This window comes from Larus michahellis, chromosome 8, assembly GCF_964199755.1.
Source record: "Larus michahellis chromosome 8, bLarMic1.1, whole genome shotgun sequence".
In the NCBI taxonomy this organism is placed as follows: Eukaryota; Metazoa; Chordata; class Aves; order Charadriiformes; family Laridae; genus Larus; species Larus michahellis.
In genome coordinates this window covers 12,730,361-12,752,163 of record NC_133903.1, presented here as the reverse complement: position 1 = coordinate 12,752,163, position 21,803 = coordinate 12,730,361, and the positions used below count along the sequence as shown (strand labels likewise).

At 39.9% G+C, this 21,803-nt stretch overlaps 1 protein-coding gene across 1 annotated transcript in view; it reads right to left on the bottom strand.

Annotated features, from left to right (window-relative positions):
• Positions 1-9,406: 9,406 nt before the first annotated feature.
• The window catches only part of TEKT5 (tektin 5), a 28,383-nt gene continuing 15,986 nt past the window's right edge, over positions 9,407-21,803 (bottom strand). Inside the window, exons 6-7 of the mRNA XM_074599339.1 lie at positions 12,928-13,082; positions 9,407-9,620 (exon numbers count right to left, since the gene is read on the bottom strand). Coding sequence (XP_074455440.1) covers positions 9,407-9,620; positions 12,928-13,082 — 369 coding nt within the window. The remainder of the gene's footprint in view (positions 9,621-12,927; positions 13,083-21,803) is intronic.

Below are 21,803 nucleotides of genomic sequence, written 5' to 3'. Positions count from 1 at the left end.
TTGCTATTCTTCGAAGGAGTGGGATTAGGAATGGACCTTGGAACAAGGAATCTGGGGCTAGTGGGAAACAGCAGGACTGCTAGTGCCAGTTATGGGTTGGGATGTTCGAGGTCTAGAAGATCCTGATGCTGGAGAAGAAAGTGGCCAACAGGACAGACAGACTGCAACAAAAGCATCCAGCAATACTGCAACTGATGGAGGTAATGCAGCCGTCATAACAGCATGGAGCTCAATTTTGACTGTAAAACATGTACAAAATCCTTGGTTAACACTTAGTCATCTCAGTCCATGGGCTGAAGTCACAGCGGCATCCGCGGTACAGAAGTACCACAGACTGCCTGACACAGGGCTGGATTAGAGCTCCCTCAGGACTGAGCAGCTCCTAGTCCTTCCCTGAGAAATTCAGGAGTGTTAGCCTGTTAGATCACTGGGCTTCTCTGCAGTGTACGCAAATGAACACAATAGATGCAAATAAAACTACTGGGTCCATTTTCATGTTTACCTTGTGTTCCTGTATGGTGTGTTTGTAAATACTTGCTGGTTAAACAAAGCTAGTACTTCGTAGGAACATTAGGGGATCACGTACACACTTCTGGCATGGTGTCAGGTACTTGGAGGGCTGGAGCTGAGACAGTTATAGGTGGAGCTGTCTGAGATAGCTGCAAGTACAAGTTTCACAGACTTCTGTCAGAACATTGCCTGCAGGGTACAGATGTGATATGAGGCGGTGAATACACTCCTCTCTGTTGCATGTTTGTAATAACATGACTGTGTGTGTTTCTGAAGCTGAGCTTTTAAAACACGGTTGCTCTTCCTCCTACAGTGCCTTAACTGCACAGTGGCATATGAAGTGCCTGGATGTTTAGCCTGAGCCCTACCATATCAGATGCCCCTTCAATGAATGCTTTTCCTTCATGCATGCTAAAGCAAAGGACCAAAGCAGAATGTATAGGCCACAAGGAGTGCTTTGTGGGATGCCTGTGACCTGGGTGGTCAGCAGCGTGCAGGATGGCACTTGTGACCATAGCTGAAACATGGTTGAGTGCTCAGTGTCCCATGGCATCACTGCAGCGCCCTACTCCTGCTGTGCCAGCCCCACTTTGCTGCGAAATACATGTGATGGGCCTTTAGACTCTGGAGAGTAGGGACCCACTGACACTTGTTGTCCACCACCTTCCTGACCACGCTTTGCTTGTTGCCCTCTGACCTGGAGATTATTTTCACCACTGCCTTTCTTGGTTTGTTTGTTTAAAGCCTGGTTTTCTTGTGCTAAATTTTCTTATGAATGTTTGTTTCACAACATTAAGAAATTTCCCACCAGAAGACAACCTCTGCCTTATTTATTTAGACATATTTCCCTTCAATTTTTTTCCACTTTAAATAAATTCCATTCAGTATTGGAGGCTTTAGTGGTAGTAATACAATAGTAAATGCCTTTAGGGGAAAAAAAAAAAAACCACAACCAAAATGACAACAAACAAAACTGATTGGGAGTTTCATTTGTATAGAATATGTCTGCTTTGCATTAAACATGCCAGATCAGCATGGATATTTTATATAAGCTTGAATTTCTTTGCATTGGCAACCAATGAAGGACTGCCTTGGTGTTTATAAATCCTGAGAGAAAATCCAAACAAAAGTTCAAACCACTGTTTTGTCTCCTCTGGTTATTTGTGTAATATGGATACAGGAATGTTATCTGTGTTTTTAAAAATAAAAATGTAAGAGATCAAAGGACATCATAGGAAGACTGGATAAACATTTGTGGATTCCAGTTGAAAAATAACTAGAGCTACAAAGCCCAAATAGTTAGGGATGATCTTTCCTTCACCAAATAATACTTAGACCAGTCTGACCTGTATCTTACTCTCCTGACTAAATTTTAATAGAAGGTTTGTTTTATAGCATGGTTTTCAGCAGCCCTGAGGCCAGAGAACAGATCTGAACTGGTAATGCATGTAATAAGGAGCCAGCGGTTATTTTATGATTTGAGGAGCGCAAGCATGTTCTTACATGATGTGGGATCATAATTCAGTGATACTGAAACTTCTACTACTCTCTAATACTTCAGAGCAATTTGCATTGGAAGAAAGAGCTGCTGGTTTACATCCTCTATAAAATTAAATTCTTTATTGCATAGTGAAGTATTATTTATTTTTGTTGTTGATTATTTTTCATTGTTGGAATTCGTTGTACCTTTACTGTAAGAATTTAATCCCTTGGTTTAAAAAAGAAGCCTGTAATCTACATGGGATGGGCTTCCTTCTGAAAAAAAAGAACTTGGGGGGGGGGGGGGAAGAAATGCATAAATAAGCCGAAAATGTCCTGGTAGTTTATAAACTACTACTTTGGTGTCAGAATGCAGGTCCGGAGTCATCTGCTTTTGCTTTTGTTTGTCACTAGTATATTTACTACCATGTTGCAATTCTCCTGTTCTCATGAACCTCTTCTATAGAATGTGTTGCCCTGTATGCTTTCCCTCACAATGATGAAAGAAAACAAGCCAAAACCATTGTGTGTAGTGACAAGCACATATCATAGCTGCTTGTAGGTTAAAAAGCACAATTATCTAACAGAAAATTCTCTTATTTGGGAATCAAGGAGACAGAAATTTGAAATCTCATCTCTGATGAACATAGTTTAGATGCCTGCACTTTGCCATTATTTCCAAAAGCTGTCAGGAGTTGTGTTGTATTAGGGAAATGCATGATCATAATGCTTTAAATTCATGCCTGTAATTTCTGGGGAGGGGGGGAAGTATCCCAGAAAATCCTTTTTGGTCTGTAGATCCGTTGTATTGACCATCCTACCATGCGGCTTACACTGTCTGCAGTCATTAACTGTTCTTGCTGTTTCTGACCTTTTTTTGTGTGTGAGAGTCTATCTTTGTGATGTATTTTGATTAATGATAATGATGTTATGTCCATGCGGAGTAAAAAATACAGATCTCTTGGGTTTCCTATATGTTACTGCTGTACAAAAATAAGTTTTGATCTGTTCTGAGGCAAAAGTAGTAGCATAGATTGGGGATGTGTAAGAGTTCAGATCGTGCTTAGATTCAAATTCAAAAGGCCCAAAGATGTTGGTTTGAAATGGTTGGACTCAATATGGTTTCAGAAATAGGTCTGCTGAGAGATTATTATTTTTCCAAGTAGCTAATACTTAGTTCCTCCATACTAGGGAATGAGCAGTGTCTTCTAGTTAAAAACTTCCAAGCTGACACGTGGGATGAGAAAGATGGTTTCCTTAGGGAGAATGGTGGGTGCATGACTTTAGTTTCAACCTACAGTTTTCCTTCCTGTCTCTTAATGATAAATAAGAGATGGTTAGTTTTGAAAAAAGTAAGTGAAACAAAACAGGCTTGGAGCTCAGTTGGAGCTGAATTGCTGGATCTGTCTCAAAGAAGGTACAGCATATACTCTGAAGAAGAGCATGGAGAAGCATGCCGAAGAACAAGCTCCAGTCACACTACTCCACCAATAAAAAAAAAGAACAGATCTGAAAAGGAGAGCGTGAAAGGGGAGGGTTACCCAAGTTCTTCTAACTTAATGATACCCACCTCTGTTCTCATGGGGAATAGGAGAGAATTACTATCTAAGGAACAGACTTAAATAATGTCTGGGGTTTTTTTCTGTAGCACTACAATCAGAAGAGGGTTAACTTCTCCTTATGTTTAACTTCAGAGGTTTCACATGAGATATCCAGGTTGTGGATTTTTTTTTACTTCCCTCTTTCAAGGAACATAATTCTGAAGATCAGGCTCTGAAAGGAAATAAGACAAATAGTCAGATCACAGCCCTGGGCTTCAGGGGAGTGGACTTCGGCCCGATCAGGGATCCCATGGGTCTCGGAGAGAAGAGGTGTCCCTGAGATCTTACTGATTTTTTCAAGGATGACCTGCTCTGAGCTTTAGAATGGCCCATTAAAATGGGCAGGAAATAAACCAAATGTGGCAGGAGGCCTGCACAGCTAAAGAAAGAGCTGCTGACAAAGCTCAGGCATGAGAAAGGTGCATACAAGAGGTTGAAGCAGCATCAGGTCACCCAGGAAGTGTACAAAGACAATGTCCATGCATGAAGGGATAGTCAGGAAAGCCAAAATCTCGCAAGGGACATGAAGAGCTACAAGAAGGGCATCCACAAGTGTGTCAGCAACAAAAGGAAGACTAGGGAAAACGTGTGCCCACTGGGTGAGTGGGGCAGGTGGCTTTGTGACAGCAATATGGAAAAGGTCGAGATACTCAATGCCTTCTTCACCTTTGGTCTTTACTGGTCCCTTCTAACCTGAACCATTCTATGTCCTCAGAAATCCCAGGTTCTTGAGACCAATGGGAAGGTCTGGGGCAAGGAAAACTTACGCTTGGTAGAGGAGGATCAGATGAAAATACAGGAAATCCTATTTTGAGAAAAAACTTTTTTACTGTGAGGGTTATCGAGCACGGGAACAGGCTACTCAGAGGGGTTGTGGAGTCTCCATCCTTAGTAACATTAAAAACCTGACTGGACACGGCACTAAGCGATGTGCTCTGGTTGACTCTGCTCTGACCAAGAGAGTGACTGGACTAGATGATCTCCAGAGGTCCCTTCCAACAGCAACTGTTCTGTGATTCTGTGAAATTAGTGTTGCTGAAGCAGCTGCAGAGTGAAGACGTGAAGGTTTTACTCCATATCTTCAGGTTGAATATTGCAGAGGTCTTAAGTCAGCGCATAACCTGACCCACAACAGTAGTTACTTACCACTGTTGGCATAATTCTTCATTTGACTTGGGATTTCTTATTACATTAGTGAGCAATTACACAGCTTCTCTAGTGCTCAAAGTAAATACAAAACTGGACATTGCTTGACTTTTGATAAAAATCGAAATGCCAAAATGCACCAATAGGAAGGGAGGGGAAAAACAAAAAGCAGGTGTTGAGAGACACCTCTCATGCTATCCCCCGTAGTAAAACTAAATGTTATGAAAAAGTGTAGTTGTGCAACTGTATTATCAAACTGTAATGGTATTTAAATGCACATTCCCAAACTCAGCACTCTTTTGGTTCCGTAGTTAATATTCCTCATCTCCTGTTATTCACACATTAGTATCGTGTGCAGAAAGCAAATGCCAGGTCTTACCCAGGTGAGTAGCTATACTGAAAAGACTTGTCACGTGAGCACCATCACATATATTGACTGGGTACGTCATCTGTGAATTCTGTGCCACAAGGCATTTAATCTATACGTGACAAATTCTGTTTCCTTGCTGTGATTTTTTTCAATTAAAAAAAACACCAAACAAACTACTCGTATATTTGGGTAAAATAAGGTACCTTCACTATAATCAGTAACCTTATGGCATTGAACTGGGATTATTATCAGTGAAGATACTTAGATCCATTGTTTTCTTACTCTGTTTGGAGGTCCACTCCATAAACTTTTATGAGCTATAGTTTAGATAATGTTAGGAAATAGCTTGTCTGGAACTAAAATTATCTCATTGTTTGAAACAGGCAGGGACAAGTTTCAATCTCTTCTGCATTAGTCTATTTGCTATAAAAAGGATCTTATCGTTCAAGTATTATGGAACTGCGTGTTAAATTTCTGGTTTTATACATGGAAATACAGTAGATCTTGCTTATTGATGTCTGGCTGCTTGTGAGTACAATAATTTACTTATGATTTAGTTCATAAGAAGAGAGATCTATGGGAAGAAAGCTGAAAGAATGTTTATATTCTGTTGGGTTTTTTTAAAAAAAATTCTCAGGTTTATCTGGGTAAGTATCTTTATGATTGTTAGAAATGTGTTTCCTTTGACGTATGCTCATCACAACCGGGATTAACTGTGTTCTGGAGGCTGAGTGTAATTCATTTACACAGTAAATCAGTGGCAAAACAAGGCTACAATACAGGTTTTCTGCATTGTCCATCTACCTTGACTTCTAAGAAGCAAATGGTGACTTATTTCTAGTCTTTTTGGATTTATATAGGTTTATAGTGCAAGTCCATGGAAGTCTCCCCCTTTCTGATAGCCTAAAGAAAGTTGTTTACTTTTAAAAAGAGGTTGTATGCCACCAGCAAACTGAAATACCTGCATACGTGGATACCACTAGTGAAAGACAAGAGCACTTTCTTCACTGAGTTTTTTTTCCACTAGGATAATATACTTGGTATCTTCTAGTGAGTTATAGTTAGGAAAAAAGGGAATTTTTGCACAGTATTGTTGTTTTTGCAGTACTCAGTAAAAATTTATTCTTGCTGATGGTAGCTGAATCTCAGGGAATTACTGTTATCATGCAAAATGATGCTCTCAAAGAACAGTACTAACTGTCAGAGATCCGTGGTTTCAGGCAGTCACTCCTAGTAGGAGTTCACGCTGTGTTCAAACAAGTTCAGTGTTGTTTGCACTGACAATGTACCAAGTGAGTACTCCACCCAAAAGCAGAGCCGAGGTCTTGGAGAGAGCACTGCCGAACAAAGGCACAGTCAGGAAGGAGCTGGAATTTGTAGTGTTCAGAACTATTGTTCAGCCCCACCATCTCTATCGCAAAGTCCCCAAATTTTCAAATTCAGGGCTTTGATTCAGGCTGACTTTTCACTGATGTTGATTGTTTTCAAACAAAGATTTTTTTCTTTTTTCTTCTGTCAAGAACTGTTAAAAGAATTCATCTCTCTTAAAAGTACCTCCCTTGTGCTATATATTTCTTAATTGAGTTCTTGGCATAAGGAGGGGGGAGAAACTATTTCTAGCTATTAGAGTAGCTGTGTGAACTGGGAAAGCCTCCAACTTCTAGAAATATATTTAAAGGCTTCAAGAAGATCCAAATTTCCAAATAATTTTTACTTCTTTGCTTGGTCAGCTGTCAGTATTTGATAAATAGGGTGGGACTATTGTCAATATTTAACAGCTGAACACAAATATTATTCTTCATACCCTGTAAAAATAGTATATGAAATGCAAATCAAATGCTTTATTCTATGGGTTGGTAGTAACAGAAGCAAGCGATAAAATCTCCCTTGCCTCCATACAAAGGCATGGAGAGGGAAGAAAATGTTACCAGTGGTAACAGCCTTCCCTGCTGGGAAACAAAACAGCGAGATTCCTCACTCCTCCCACCTAAAGTCATGTCCCAAGGAGGGTTCTGTGATAGAAGTTTGTTGTGAAGTGCTTCTGAGTATGAAACAGAGAGGTATTATTAATTCAAATAATTAACTATTAATTCAAACCAGATTTACCAGTGAAGTCTTCGGTGACCGAGCTCTTCCTATCTCTGGCAGCCCATCACTGGGACCCCTTGAACTGCTCTGCAGTATTGCAATACAAACACAAATTATTTCTGAAACTTTCACTATATTTGAAGAAATTCCTCCCTAAAAGCCACCATTTGGCATCAGCTGGCTGGCTGGGGCAGCCTGCACCAGGAGGAGGCCTGGATGTCACTTCCCAACCCTGTGTTCCAAAATGGTTTCCCATGCTTTTTAAATCTTTAGAAACATTGCTATGTAAATGGTTTGACACAATAAGTAGGAGATACTACTTTTTTTAACTGAAGGAGAGAAATCGGGTGTAAGATGGCTTGGCCGTGCTCAGCGAACACTGAGGTTAACCTGCGGGGCAGTCTCAGCACTGCTCAGCTCGGCGTGCCTCAGCAATGCTGCTTCTATTGGTCGCTAGATTAAGCCACCACCCACACAAAACAAAGGAAAAGGAACAGGGCCGGTTTGTTCAGGAGGCTTTCAAATCTAGCATTGTTTCGGATTTGGCTTTGGTCCAGCATAAAATACGTTTTGGGTGTTCCTGGAGCTGCCCCGTAGAGAGGAGCCTGAGGTGGCAGGAAACAGCTCAGTTACTAGAACTGTAGTTTGCCGGTTACTCTGTAAATGAGAGTGAGTAACTCCAGGAAAGAAATGCAAATAACAGTACAATGTTATTACTCCATTTTGTCCAGCACAGTCAGACTGCTTTACCATGAGTTAAAACTCATTCTTCCTCAAATCCTTCACTAGGATTACTGCATTGTTAATGTGTTTATACTGTCATCTGGACAAGCCGGATCTCAAAGCCCATTCCATCCTTCTCCTTTCCACCACACAGAGTAATGCTCCACTGAGAACTAGAAAGCTGAGTGATCGTGACTTACAGACTGAAGGACAATTTTGGCGCACTTTAAGCACGTGTGCCTGTATGCAGGTTCTGTTCCCACTTTGTCTTTAATTTTCTCGTTAGTCACAATAGAGCAACAGTACTGTCTTTGCTCATGAAGTCCTTTGAGATAGATAAATAGTACATATTTCTAAATAGTTAAGACCTTTCAGACTTAGGCAAATATCACATCAGTCATAAATCAAATTAAAAAGAAAAAAAGAGGTAGAGATGGAAAGATTCCCTCTCAGTGAATACAGGCTACATGTGTACCTGAAGTGGTTGCACTGAAATTGCCCTTCAGCTTCTGTGAATCAAGTTTTTTCAACGTCCTCTCATTCCAAACACCAACTCTAGCAGTACTAGACAGGAGGAGAGTGTACAGATGGGGGAAGCTTTTAAACTGGACTTTTCCAGGCAAGGACTGGAACAAAGATGGCATGTTATCCTGTAACAGTTAAATCCTGTACTGTACTAATTCTGTTGAAATACTACATTTCAACCTAATGTTTTCTCTAGCTAGTAACTCACATATGTCTTGCAATATTTGTCTGGTTATTTAAGCGTGGTCCGATTCCATTAGAATAAGTCTCCTAATTCTATTTGAATTAGTAGCAGCTACAGCTGAGAATATGAAGCTGCTAGAAGAAAAGAGGTACTGTGTCCAGTTCTGGGCTCCGTGGTTCAAGAAGGACAGGGAACTGCTGGAGAGGGTACAGCAAAGGGCTACAAAGATGGTTAGGGGACTGGAGCACCTCTCTTATGAAGAAAGGCTGAGGGATTTGGGTCTCTTCAGTCTGGAAAAAAGATGGCTGAGGGGGGATCTTATCAATGCTTATAAATACTTAAAGGGTGGGTGTCAGGAGGATGGGGCCAGGCTCTTTTCAGTGGTGCCAGGGGACAGGACAAGAGGGTAATGGGCACAAACTTGAGCATAGGAGGTTCCACCTAAACATGAGGAGGAACTTCTTTCCTTTGAGGGTGGCAGAGCCCTGGCACAGGCTGCCCAGAGAGGTGGTGGAGTCTCCAACTCTGGAGACATTCAAAACCCACCTGGACACGTTCCTGTGCAGCCTGCTCTGGGTGACCCTGCTCTGGCAGGGGGTTGGACTAGATGATCTCCAGAGGTCCTTTCCAGCCCCTACCATTCTGTGATATTAATTTTCATTGGTTTATTTCTGAAGGTCTTCATTAATTGAGAAAACAGAATAACTGTGGTTTCCTTCAGGAAATATTTGCAACCTTTGCAACTTTTATATCATGTGCTCAGATATCAAGGGTTAAAATTCAAGCATAGCCAATGAGCCGTGGGGTGCTGGGGAAGACCTTGCGCATGTCCATACACTTCTTGTCAATGAAGAAGGAGTTTGCCTTCACAGAAATTTCATGCTCCAGGTTTGATTTGTTGAGGGTCAGCATCTGCAGAGCATTATGGGCTTCTTGCAGACGTCGCTTTAAGGTCTGTAAGGTGTCATCTGTAGTGTAAACTTCAGTGACAAGCCTGAAAAAATAGAAGGGGACAGGTTGCTCACATAACTTTATCAGACCCTCACCATATTCCTTTTTTGACAGTGGACAGGTGATGCTTTCAGGCAGGATTTGAACAGCTGCCTTGAACTGATTCAATATGAAACCTCTTTGCCAAACTAGCTTGTGTAGCACCTATAAGAACTGGGGATTTCTTGCTTGCGTTGACCTTCAGAGCAGATTAAGCCACTTTGCTTTGATATATCTTTCTAATTGTTATCTTCTTCACCTGCAGCCTCTTGTTTGCATGGCATCTCTAGGGCTTGCATGGCTGTGTTGAGCACTTGCATGTGGTCCTGTGGAATGTTTGGGGTGGATGTTACTGCTAAGTGTTGGTGGTGTTCATGAGGGCTTAAACTTGTGCAGCAGCATGTGCTAAACAGTCTAGATTTGGTGCAGAAGCATGGTAATCAGAACAGGAATCACTTCCCAGAATAAATACGGAATATGGAGCTTTGAAATCAAGATTTTCTGGGAGCTGATATTAGCCACATCTCTTCCAGTGGCTTATCAATGGAGATGTGGAAATCTTCTTGTATAGTCTCTGAGCTGGTAAACTCTCTTTAATACTGTCAACTTTGTGTTTTGTCTAATGTGCTATCAATTGCTCAGTGCGCTATAGAAAGATTGATTTTTTTCAGAACCAACTTTGACTTGTTTTGTGATAGTCCCAGTTTCAGCACAGAAAAACTAGACTTTATTAATTTGTTTTCTGTCTTATCCCTTCAACTACAAAGTTGGCAGCACACACAAAGAACAAGTGCCAACATCAGCACTTCCTTTGAAATAAACAGCAAACTCAGATAACATGTACATGTTACAAAGAAGTAGTTCATTTGATATTTTCTTTCCCTATTACAGTTGAGCTATTGGGCTAAATTCCTTCTTGCTTTAAACTAATTTGTGTAGTGTATTTCTCATGTATTTAAAAGCAAAAAATCCGTGAAAAGTGAATTAGCAAATGGTTTTACATTCTCAGATAGGATTTTGTCTCTAAAAAAATATATTTTGAGATGTGAGCCCAGCCAAAAACTATGATAGAAAAAAGTGTCCAAATTTCAATACCCTGTCAGAATTTCTGGTTCTAATTGCAGTTATGATGAACATAATATTTAATGATCTGAATAAGGTAAAGCATCCGAAATAACCTGGTCTGGATTAGGGAGCTGTGGTAGAGCAAAATTCCTATGCATTTAAGGAGAACAGGATATGCTATTTATCTGTCACTATAACTACATCTAGTAAACAGTGTACTTGTATAAACATTTTGGTTGAAATATTAGAAATCATATTAGACTGACAGAGAACTTGCGTGTATGTTAAGCTTAAAATACTTCCAAATAGCTGTGCACAGGTTTGTGAAGCTCTCATATAACCTAGAAGCTAGTAGGAGTTTGATTCAGAACCCCTATGTACTTTTTGGTTTTAAGAATGTCACATTAATGTTCTTTCACTCTAATTGAAGAAAATATTCAAAGACCTTCTGACATTCCAGTGACTTTAAATGGAGCTCCCAAACTTTTTTTAGACAGGGCCCTTTGGAACATTAACAGCATCACTGGCAAATGTGGGAAGAAGGGATAATGCAACACTCTGCTTCAGAACATTTTTGATCCTAAATCAAACAACTTTTCTATCTTGGATACATGCAATCCTGTTGACCGGACTGATATCAATCATAATGCTGCAGACATTTTTGTGGAAGAGATCTTCAGGAAGGAATTAGGGAGAGAACAAGACTCACAGTGAGTATAAGACTGGAGTTGTGTATTAATATTTAAGGCCATCTTGTATTGTTTTGGGGTTGTTTTTTTTTTTTAATAAAATGCTGGTACTAGCTTATTTGCATACCTAATTGATGGTGTGGTGGTAGCTGAAGTGGCAAATGATCTGCTCCTATAGTAAATGTGACTACTACGTGAATGCTACACTGTGATCAGAAGTTTCTTTGGTTTCTCATGGCTGATGTCCTGCATCTAGAAGAGGCATGACTTATATGAAAAGCCACGTGAATAAAACTATCCAAAAGGATATAAATGAATTCAGATCCAAAGCAATATTTTGTGACAGAATGGATGCAGAGAGCAGAGTGTGAAGCTGAAGAAATCTAATATATGGATATACCGAAGGAAATGTCAAATCTGATTAAGGAGGTACGAGGCTGGAAAAAAGGCGTATTGCATTACAATTTATCATTTAAGGAGTTAGAAAAAGTGAAAAGATGCCAGTACAATAAACTATGATTTATTGCCCTGTCCTTGTTTGAATAGAAGCTTTTTGAGCTGATAAAACGCTGTTCAGGAAAAGTAATATAAATACTCAGCTTAAAGTATGATGTACTACTTTAATCTCATTGTATGTTAACCTGTTGTATACAGTGGGATTTTGCTAGAGACAAAAATAAAAAGGGAATAGTTTTCTACTTTTCATAAAATATGCAAAATTGTCTTACTGAACACTGAAATTCAGCTATGGGAAGAACCCTGGTGCAATATTTCTTGAGAAACACCCTCCCGAATATTTTGAAGACGGTATTTTAATTAAGATATACTTGGTAGGGTTCTTTCGTAACACTGATGTGATAAATGGGATGAAAATTCAGAAGACCCTTCTTCAGTCCTTAGGGAAGGAAGGCTAGTATCTCAGACATCTTCTTGTATATCCAGAAAAACACAATACACATTGTACAATGGATCATAGCACAGGGATCACCTAGCTGATGCCAACATGTGCTGAGAAGCCCCCACAGCTCTATAACCAAAATGTATGCCAGATGAGCTAACCTGCACAAAGGTGATTCTGGAGTCACTATAGAGCTGAAAATTAGCTGAGGCAGTAAGAGATGCTGCCTCAGTCTTGTTTGCGATTAACTTTTTAATAAGCTTGACCATTAGATATTTTTTTGCATCAAAAGACAGATTTTTCTCTGGGATAACATGTTCCCAAAACTAGGTATTTCCTAAAGTGAAATCTTCTGTTTCATACAGAATGGAATTAAAATTAATTCTTAAGTCCCAGCTCAGACATGAGACTGAATCCCAAAATACATCAGTCACCAACAAGCACTTGAGCTCTAAAGGCAACTACAGGCATTGAACTTCAGATGTTTTGGCCCATTATTTCAACATAGCTACTTGGATTTTACTACTTTCTCCCAGAATTTGTATTGCAATATAATGAATGCAATTCTCATCTCATCAAACTGCTTCACACTGTCACTGTATTTCCTGTCCTTGAGTGACTGATGCAGGAAGGGAGGGGGTAGTCTGGCCTCTACTTACTGAAGCTGAGGTGCATCACAGCAAAGTTCTATATTGGGTCGTCTAGTTCTTCCCTCCAGGCGGGTCTGAGCCACTTTCAGTGGGTATTCCTTTGCCTTTATGGCTCTTTCCAGTAACATGATTGTATCTTCTGTCTGGAAGATTTCCTGAAGTACCTGAACAAAGTAGAATGCTTTTGTAAGCCTCGAATGCGTACAAAATCCGAACTCACCCCTGCTTTTAAACACTCCTATTGGAACTGCTTCCATTCTGGCATGTCATTTTGCTTAATTTAGGGGAGGAGATCACTATAAACTCACATCAATCATATGGATTTGTATAATGTTGGTTTGGTCTTGCCATTTCTTTAAAAGGACATATGGTAATTGAATCTCACAGGAGAGCCAGAAGGAGGGGGCTGAACACTCATACATCACATTAAAGCATTTATTGAAGTTGTTCCTGGAAAACAGACAAACAACTTCCACTAAGAAACGCACCATCTCTTTCCTGTTATAAAATTAAGAAGTTTGTAGGCAAATTGGAATATAAGTTTATTACAAGCACCAAATTATTTTGATGGGGGAAATTTCAACAGTGGTTTTGTGATAAAGCCATTTTCATAGAGGCAGTGTTTATAGCTCTACAGGGACTTATTTCCATTCTGCTTCATTATCTAATTTTTCTCCTAAATAAAAATCTGCTCCTTGATCTATGAACATCTTGCAAATGTTCAGTATTCAAATGTTCAGTTCAAAAATTCCAGTAAACTGCCATTTTCATTTAAACCTTCGTTCAGTTCTTATTTCCTTTTGCCTCATGAACATTCAAAAGCAATCAAATATGTTCCCTCTGAAATTGTTTCATACCCCAAGTATTTTGGGGACATTTGCTGCAAGAACATAAGAACACAATTCATTTTCATACTGAAACTACATTCTCAAAGTTTTTAAAACTCCACTGGGAGTTGTAGAGGGAAGGCCACATTCCTTCAAAGACTTATTTCCTGTAAATGGACAAGATAGGGAGTGAAACATCACCAAAACGGACAGACTGATGGAATTAGTATAGCACAGCTTTTAGTTGCAGTGCATGTTACCATACAACCATATTATCCCTGAGAATCATGGAATTGTTAGGGTTGGAAGAGGCCTTAAAGATCATCTAGTTCCAACCCCCTGCCGTGGGCAGGGACACCTCCCACTAGATCAGGTTGTGTGTTTTAATCTGTATAAAAAAAACCGAGAGAAACTGCAAGGGAAAAGTTTTGCTCCGTCTTAAAAAAGAAAGAAGGGAGAAAATGTTTATACTCGGATCACATTTCCCAGCCAATTGATTATGTTACTTTCATTTATCAGAATTCATTACAGCCAATGTATTGAGCCTGTTCAGGCTTTTCCTATAGACAGCTTTAAAATGGAAGAGAACAAATGGAACTAATGTAGTTTCTCAGCCAGTCTACTAAAATCAATGCAACTTGAATTTCAACAACCACTAAAAGTGGCATAATGTGATTTAAATTATGTTGCTATTTAGATCTTGCTTACACACTAACTCGTACCAGGTTTGTTAATGATTTATGTGGTTTGAAAATTCAATTAGTTCCTGCTGCTGAAAAGTTATTTATAGACAAAACCTAAAGAGTTAAGGATGCCAGGAACCAGCACCCCAGTCCAAATCCTTAAGGGCGTGTTGATGTTATATAGCAGAGTGATGTGAAAGATCTCCTGGCTAGCACTGTCCAAACCAGTCCAACCCTTACAGCAACATGATTTTCCAATAGATGAATCATCTTGGACCCTGAAGCAGCAGTGCATGAACATGACTGTACAGATTTGAAGCCAGGGCTCCGCGCTGTACTGAGCCCTTTGGGTCCTAGGCTGGTTCTCCCAGAGCCAGCTTGAGAGCACCCTCACCCAAAAAAGAAGCATTAATTGCTTCTAGACTGCAGGGAAGAAAATCTGGTTTGTTATGAAGGAAACACAGGATGGAAGAAAGTGAAGCTAACGGTAGTAAATTTCTCCCTATAATTTTACTCTGCAGTGGTTCCTTCTTAAGTAGATAATCACTGTAAGCTAGCTGTGTCTTACAGGGAATACTTGTGCAGGTGATCCATTTTGCTGTTTGTTTTGCAGTGGCACTACTTATGACAAGAGTGTGTTGTTAGATACATTGTTTTGCATCTCGTCTACAATTTTACTGGTTATGCATACTTATTTCTATAGATAAAAACCAAAGGGAAGAGACTTAATAAAGTTAAATGCCTTCATTATGCATCAAGCCCACATCCTTGCTTTTGCCTGTGAAAACAACAAGGATTTGGGTCTTCTGCTGTTTGGATGCAGAATTTGAGTAGTTTGTGCTGTTGTCAGAACTTTGCTATTTACAACCTCCCTAAGAATCCAGCGTGTATTTATCTGTACGTGACAAAGATGAGGTCCAGCTCCTAGGCAGGCTACTGGTGATGAAGCAGATGTACGTCAGGCAGAGTTTTACAAGCCCGTCAGTCTTGTCCTTTCCTCCCGCTGTTCACCTTCATTGCTAACCAAAAACATCAACCTGCAGGGACGTACCGAGGCTGTGAGGCAAAGAATAGGCAGTGCTTTGAGAGGTCATCCGCTGCTTTGCAGGGTCCTCCTTTCCTGTGTTTATGTTATAGCTTCTGTCACTACGGCGGTGTTTCCCATGCTACGCCTCGCTCTGTGAGTGAGCCAAATTCACAGTGGCGCAGTTCTGTCACCTGCAGCGGGGTGCGGTGCAGATGTCGGCCCCTCACGTTAATTCTACTTGCAATTTAGAGCAAATTTATTAAAGCAGATTTATTTCTTTTCCGTAAAAAGCATGATTCAAAGTAAAAACAGTGAAACAAAGCAGTAAGTATCTCAACCCAGAGTAAGGATTGGGGAAAGTTATGTCTCAGTTTCAGAAAGGATTAAGGGGGTTATTTGTTTTCTGCTTATGGTGGAAGAGGGGACTTGCGCTCTCAGTTCAGGTCCTGGGTAGGACCTTTGTGGTTCAGATTTTGAGCTTTATTGGTAGTAACGCTTTCTTGGGCAGCAGGGGGAAATGGCGATTCATCTTTGTGGAGCAAATCTATCAACGAAACAGTGCGATTAGAGCAGGCCAGAGCACTGGGTTAGAAATGAACGACGACTGTGAAACCAGTTCCCCAGAGCGATGCCACAGATTACAGATGTGCTTGCGTTATGGTAAGCATGTAATGTAGTCACTGTGCTGATAATTCCTGTCCTGTGATAATATGAATAAAAATAATTTAATTTATTCATAGAATCATGGAACAGTTAGAGTTGGAAGGGACCTTAAAGCTCATCTAGTTCCAACACCCTGCCATGGGCAGGGACACCTCCCACTAGACCAGGTTGCTCAAAGCCCCATTCAGCCTGGTCTTGAACACAGTGAATAGAGTTAGGTTACAAGATCTCTTACGCTTAATTAGTGCTAATTGTTCTAATCAGGTTAGAGAAGAGGATGAAATTAATGTTTTCTGCGAGAAATTTTTTCCTGCCCTCTTTTTCTTTGAAAGCGGTATAGCATATAGTATGTGCACAGAAACATACTGCAGCGGGCTCTGGAAGCACTACACAAATTTGTAAGATGACCAGGGAAGAAACCTAGTAGTCTTTAGTATTTCAGGTAACAGTGCCGCTCCTCTGCCACAAACCCTTATCATATAATGATTGCCTATAGCAAGCCATGGCCATCCCAGTACTATGTGACAGTGCTTCTGGAATGGTTGGGTGCCCTTTATGCTTCTATTCTGCTTGCATGAAAAAATAAATTACTTATCAGATATTTTTTTTTAAGATGTAAAAACAACAAGCTGATTCTAGTACAGACAGCGTTGAGCAGATTGCCTGTGCATAAACTGTCCTCAGTCTCTTGGCAAGGCCATTTTCTTTTAAGTTCAGCTAGCAGAGGGAACTTTAGAAGAGTGGTTTTCTGAACCCACACGTTTCTTAAATCCTCTTCTGATGCGTTCATGTGTGGCCACAGTGCAAGTACAACAGCCAGACCACAAACCTGTGCATTTCAAATTCAGTAGTAATGTTTCAAGTGCGTGAATGTTGGTAATCATCAAAACTGAGGTTTGTTTCCATTCCTCTGCAGCACTTACTGTGCTGTCGGGCAGAACCTGGCTGGGCCTCGTTGCCCGCTGTACACGTAGCAAACCCAGAGGTGTTCCCTTAGCGACACAGAAGCAGGAGACTCTACTGTGCTCGCTTTTTAGAATACTAAGTCATGTGTACAGCTCCCCCATAAATAATGGCATGTAACTGACACAGGATAATAGCAGTCTTGTATCTAGAAGTGACTCAGTTTGTAGAGCTCGCACAGCCCGCAAGTTCACACAACGTTAATGTTCCAAAAGGGCAAGCTCTGAAGTCTAAATAGAAAATGTTTTTCTTTCTTCAGAATACAGTAGTTCATTAGTCATGAAAAGGGAGATTTTATCTGTAAGTCACTGAAAATGCAGTTTTATGTCACCCTTTATAATGTTTTATGTCACCACAATGTGCAGTAACTATGCTCCCGTGCCATGTGACTTCCCTACATGCTCTAGTGTCCTGCTCATAAAGGTAGGAGTAGTCTGCAAGCACGTTATGCACAACCAAGGCAATGGATTAGCGCTACTGAGCAAACCCCTCCTTCATTCATTAAAGAAAAATATTGTTTAAATCTGCCGGTGAGCCCAAAATTCAGATGTGAAACTATACATCCATCTTTAAGCCCTGCTTGGCTGCATGGAAATGGATGTGGTTGAGGTTCGTTGTGTGTTCTCAAATTTTTTTCTTACTTTTTTTTTTTAAAGTGCTGTCATTTAAGACATACAAAGAAAAATGTCCTCGGGGGAACCACCTCCAACGCATTGCAGAAGCTTTGTACAAACAGTTTTTGATTACTCATTCTGGCCACACATTGGGTAAAATGATTTAGATAATCTGCTGTACATAAAGGGATTGGTGGGGAGGATCACCAGATAGTGTTGCACCAGTCTACGTCATTTCTGGATGACCTCCAAAGGCAGGAAGCAAAAACAACAAATGCTAAGCAGCGTGTTCCTAAGAGCGCGGTGAGGGATTGGCTCGGGCAGCTGCCCATCCGGAAACTTTCCCTTCCAGGACATGAGTAAAGTTTTGTGCTGCAGTGTTCTTGAGAGCTTGTAGAAAACTGCACTCCCACTATTCTCTCACTTCACTGAGGTCTGGATTTTTATAGGCTGGATGCAGTAAGATTGAGAGAAGAAGCCATTGAAGTAATACGTGTTTCATCATGTATTCAGGATAGTCTTATGTACAACGTAAGCATTTTTAAAATGCTACGGTCTGACAGCTATCTTTATTTCTTTGTTGTTTCTGAAGTTTGCTCAGTGTTCAATATCTGAATGCAAAAAGCAGCAGCCCAGTAATATGGTGGGAGGAGCGTTCTTGTGCCTCCTCATTTTGTAAATTTCTCTATATTTAATATTTTGCCTCTCAGCCATTTTTTTTAAACTTTTTTTTCATCCATGTTTCCACATTTCATCCAATTTATTTTGTAAAAGTTGCATTTATTTAGGTTATCATGCGTAATTGAATGAATAGTATAATTGTGACTGATTTCACAATTAATTTTAGGGTATGTGACCACATTATTTCAAAGTAAAACTGTGATATCTTGTAATCTTTGGATTACAAGTATAACCTAGATCTTGAATCTGAAATGGATTTGGACCTGATAGTTTTTACTGTCATGTCGTAGCCAAATTCTTGATCGAGATTACGGTGTCCCTTGCTCTTGTTTGGTTTAGGGTTTATTTGTTTCTTTTGAAGCTTAGTTGCAGGTCACTGTTTTATGACTTATTTTGTTTTGTTTTTAATCAGATAGTGGTGGGAAATAGTCCAGGAATCTTTTAAGAAAAGAAGAAAAGCACACTTAAAAGAAAAAATCACGCTCAACAGAATGTGACATCAGCAGGTAATGCATTCAAATAGTTAAACTGCGTTGAAGCAGAGTTAGAATCATTCCGAGCAGTAATTTTGGGGCATTTGTTGTGTGTACCCATATGGGATATCTGAGCTTCATAGTTAAGAGAAGCAGCGGTTTCGTTTGCGCCCAGGGGAAATATCTTCAAGCCCATGCATTACACAATTCATCAAGCATATCAGGAGTGGAGAGATTGGTCTGGATTTGGGAATATCGCAAGCTTTTATTTATAAAGCTTCCTAACAATGGGAATAGGGTTGCCCTAAATACAGTCAACGGATCTGAAATCTAAAGCATACTCTAAGTTCTACACATGCCAAAGAATACCTATAAACATTTTCTTTATAACTGTCAAAACTATCAGAATGTAAATACTATACTTCTAAAACAAAGGCGGCTTTAAATATACATATGGACATTGAATCTGTGTCCTGACACAGATTGGTCTATTCAGCATTGATTGAAACAGAGGACCCAGGGACCATGGGCCTTTCACTATTTGCTCGGTATAACAATTTACAATCTTACAAAAATCCTCCTTCTACTGAACTCAAGTATGCATTTTTTACTTTAATCTCTGAAAATAATCTAATCAATTTCAAATTTATATGCAATCAGTTTCTACTTAAGTTTTCCACTGGTCCTAAAAATGTACAAGATGTTTATTTCAAAAAAGCTTTATTAAAATTAGAGGAGAAAAACATGGGATCATTTAACTTGGCCTGAATTTTCTAAAATATTTCCAAAATAACAGAGGAAGCACTAACTTTACACAAGGAAATGCTTAACTCTTTGCATACCTCCTTGCTACACTTCCAACTATCGAAGAACAAGTATCAGAGTTCTGTTATTTCTCCTCCATTTTACACTGCATCATGCTTTCAGGTGCTGCAGGACCAGCAATTTTAGAGTACGTCATCATTTAGGAGAACAAAATTAAGTGCTATGTTATTAACATATTTTTGCTAAACCTGGACAAAATAACAATAAAACTGGCAGTTTGGGCCTTCTGCAGGTTCTGTTTTATCTCAAGTTACCTCATCTGAGAGAAGGGTATACATCCCTTTAATAGAGAGAACATGTCTCTAGAAAGAGATGGTGCCAGAGAGAAACCACTATGGCTCATGCAGCTACTCTGTAATACCGATTCTTATCAGGAATGAGGTTCTTCTTAGTCATTGATGAAATTTCAACTCAGTCATGGTAAGCCAAATTTGCCCTGACTTCAAAGTCAATGCAATGCATTTGTCTCATGATCCTTTGGAGCCTGAAAATGCTTCTTTTCTAGAAAAGCTACTACATATGTCCATCTCTCTTTCCTGCAAGACAGCCCTTTCTGAGAATTAGGAACAGTTTTATGAATGCATGTGAGTGCTGCTGCTTTGCACTAAGTCCTGTTTCCTTTGCCAAGCTTCCACGAATTGCCTGAGTGCAGATGGGTTGCAGGGCAGGGAGCAGTAATAGTAGCAACCACCTCAGTTTCTCACACGTAAATGTGACAGAAAGAACTTATCTCTATATCAATGCCAACAAAGTCTCACATCCATTCAATCCTGGCTGCCTTCACTTAGCAGCTGTGTGCCCCTCAGTGCGAGAAGAGATTTCTGATATTTTGCAAATAAAGACAACTGGATTCACGACAAGCTGAATACATCCTGATGCGCAATGGCTGTCACTTGATTATGATAACTCTATCCTTCCCCATTTCATGTTCCCCTTAGGCTACTCCATGAAGCGGAGCATTGCTGCGCGGCATGCTGAGGAGCAAGGCTTCTCCTATGTGGTTTCTTCACTTACCCATAGTTTGTACTCTGATGTAGTTTACGCAAGTCTTTATGATTTCATGAGATTAAGAAACAGTTTTCAGACAGAGAAATCTGGCTTTGTCTTCAAGTGAGTGCCTTAGCTTTCATCTGTAATTTCTCTTGGTTTGTAGGCAAAAGCCTATTCCTAGCTTAAATAACTATTTACCCCTTCAAACAGGTTTTTCCAGGCAAGTCTGAACTGCCTACACCAACCCGCACACACCTTCCCAACCGCTTCTGAGTCACTCTTCATTAATCATCTGAAAACTTTACCCTCAAACAGGTTCCAGTACCAAATGATAAGATTAACTGTATAACTAGCTACCGTGAACGGGCGTGAAAAACTGTAAATAACTGAGATTTTAAGGCATTAAAAGAGGAAGGGAAAAAAATGATCAACAGAAATACAGTAAAACAGTTACGTGGAGGATACATTGGGGCCTGAGATGGAAGCCTCTGTGGGACAAGTGCCACAGGGAAGGGACTCCCTCTGCTATATGCATACTCCTGCCTGAAGCTCACAACGCTGCTGCACCTCTCCTGCACACTTCTTGCATGGGCACCTCCCATTGTATTTTAGTATTTCTGTACGTTCCTGTTCAGAGGAGCAGGCTGTATCCCTTTCAACAGCCGTAGGAGGGCTCTGGTCAGAATTTCTCAGATAAGAAGTTTGAAAACTATTTCAGAGGCTTGTAGGCAGTTTCTGGTTTTATTGCCACTAAGGTTTTCCTGGCTTTCATTCGATATTTTATGCTAGTTATAAAATTAAATAGGTTCATCCCTTGAATTAGAAGAAAGTTATATAAATATAAAATATATTCAGTATTTCCTTCTAGCCACCATATAAACATACTTGATAGTTGCTAAGACAGGAAAAGATTTATTTTTTTTCCTTAAATTTACAAATAAATTTAGGAAAAATAACGTGTGAAGGATGGAGACTCTGAGGGGGGTAACTTATTTAAGAGATGGATTAACTTACTAAAACAAAGTTCTGTAGGCTCTTCAGGTATAGAGTAAAAATATACCAGGCAGAAAGGAAAGTGAAAGTTAATTTCCATCATATATTGATGTAATATAATGCCTTTTCACACCCCAGGGGTAAAA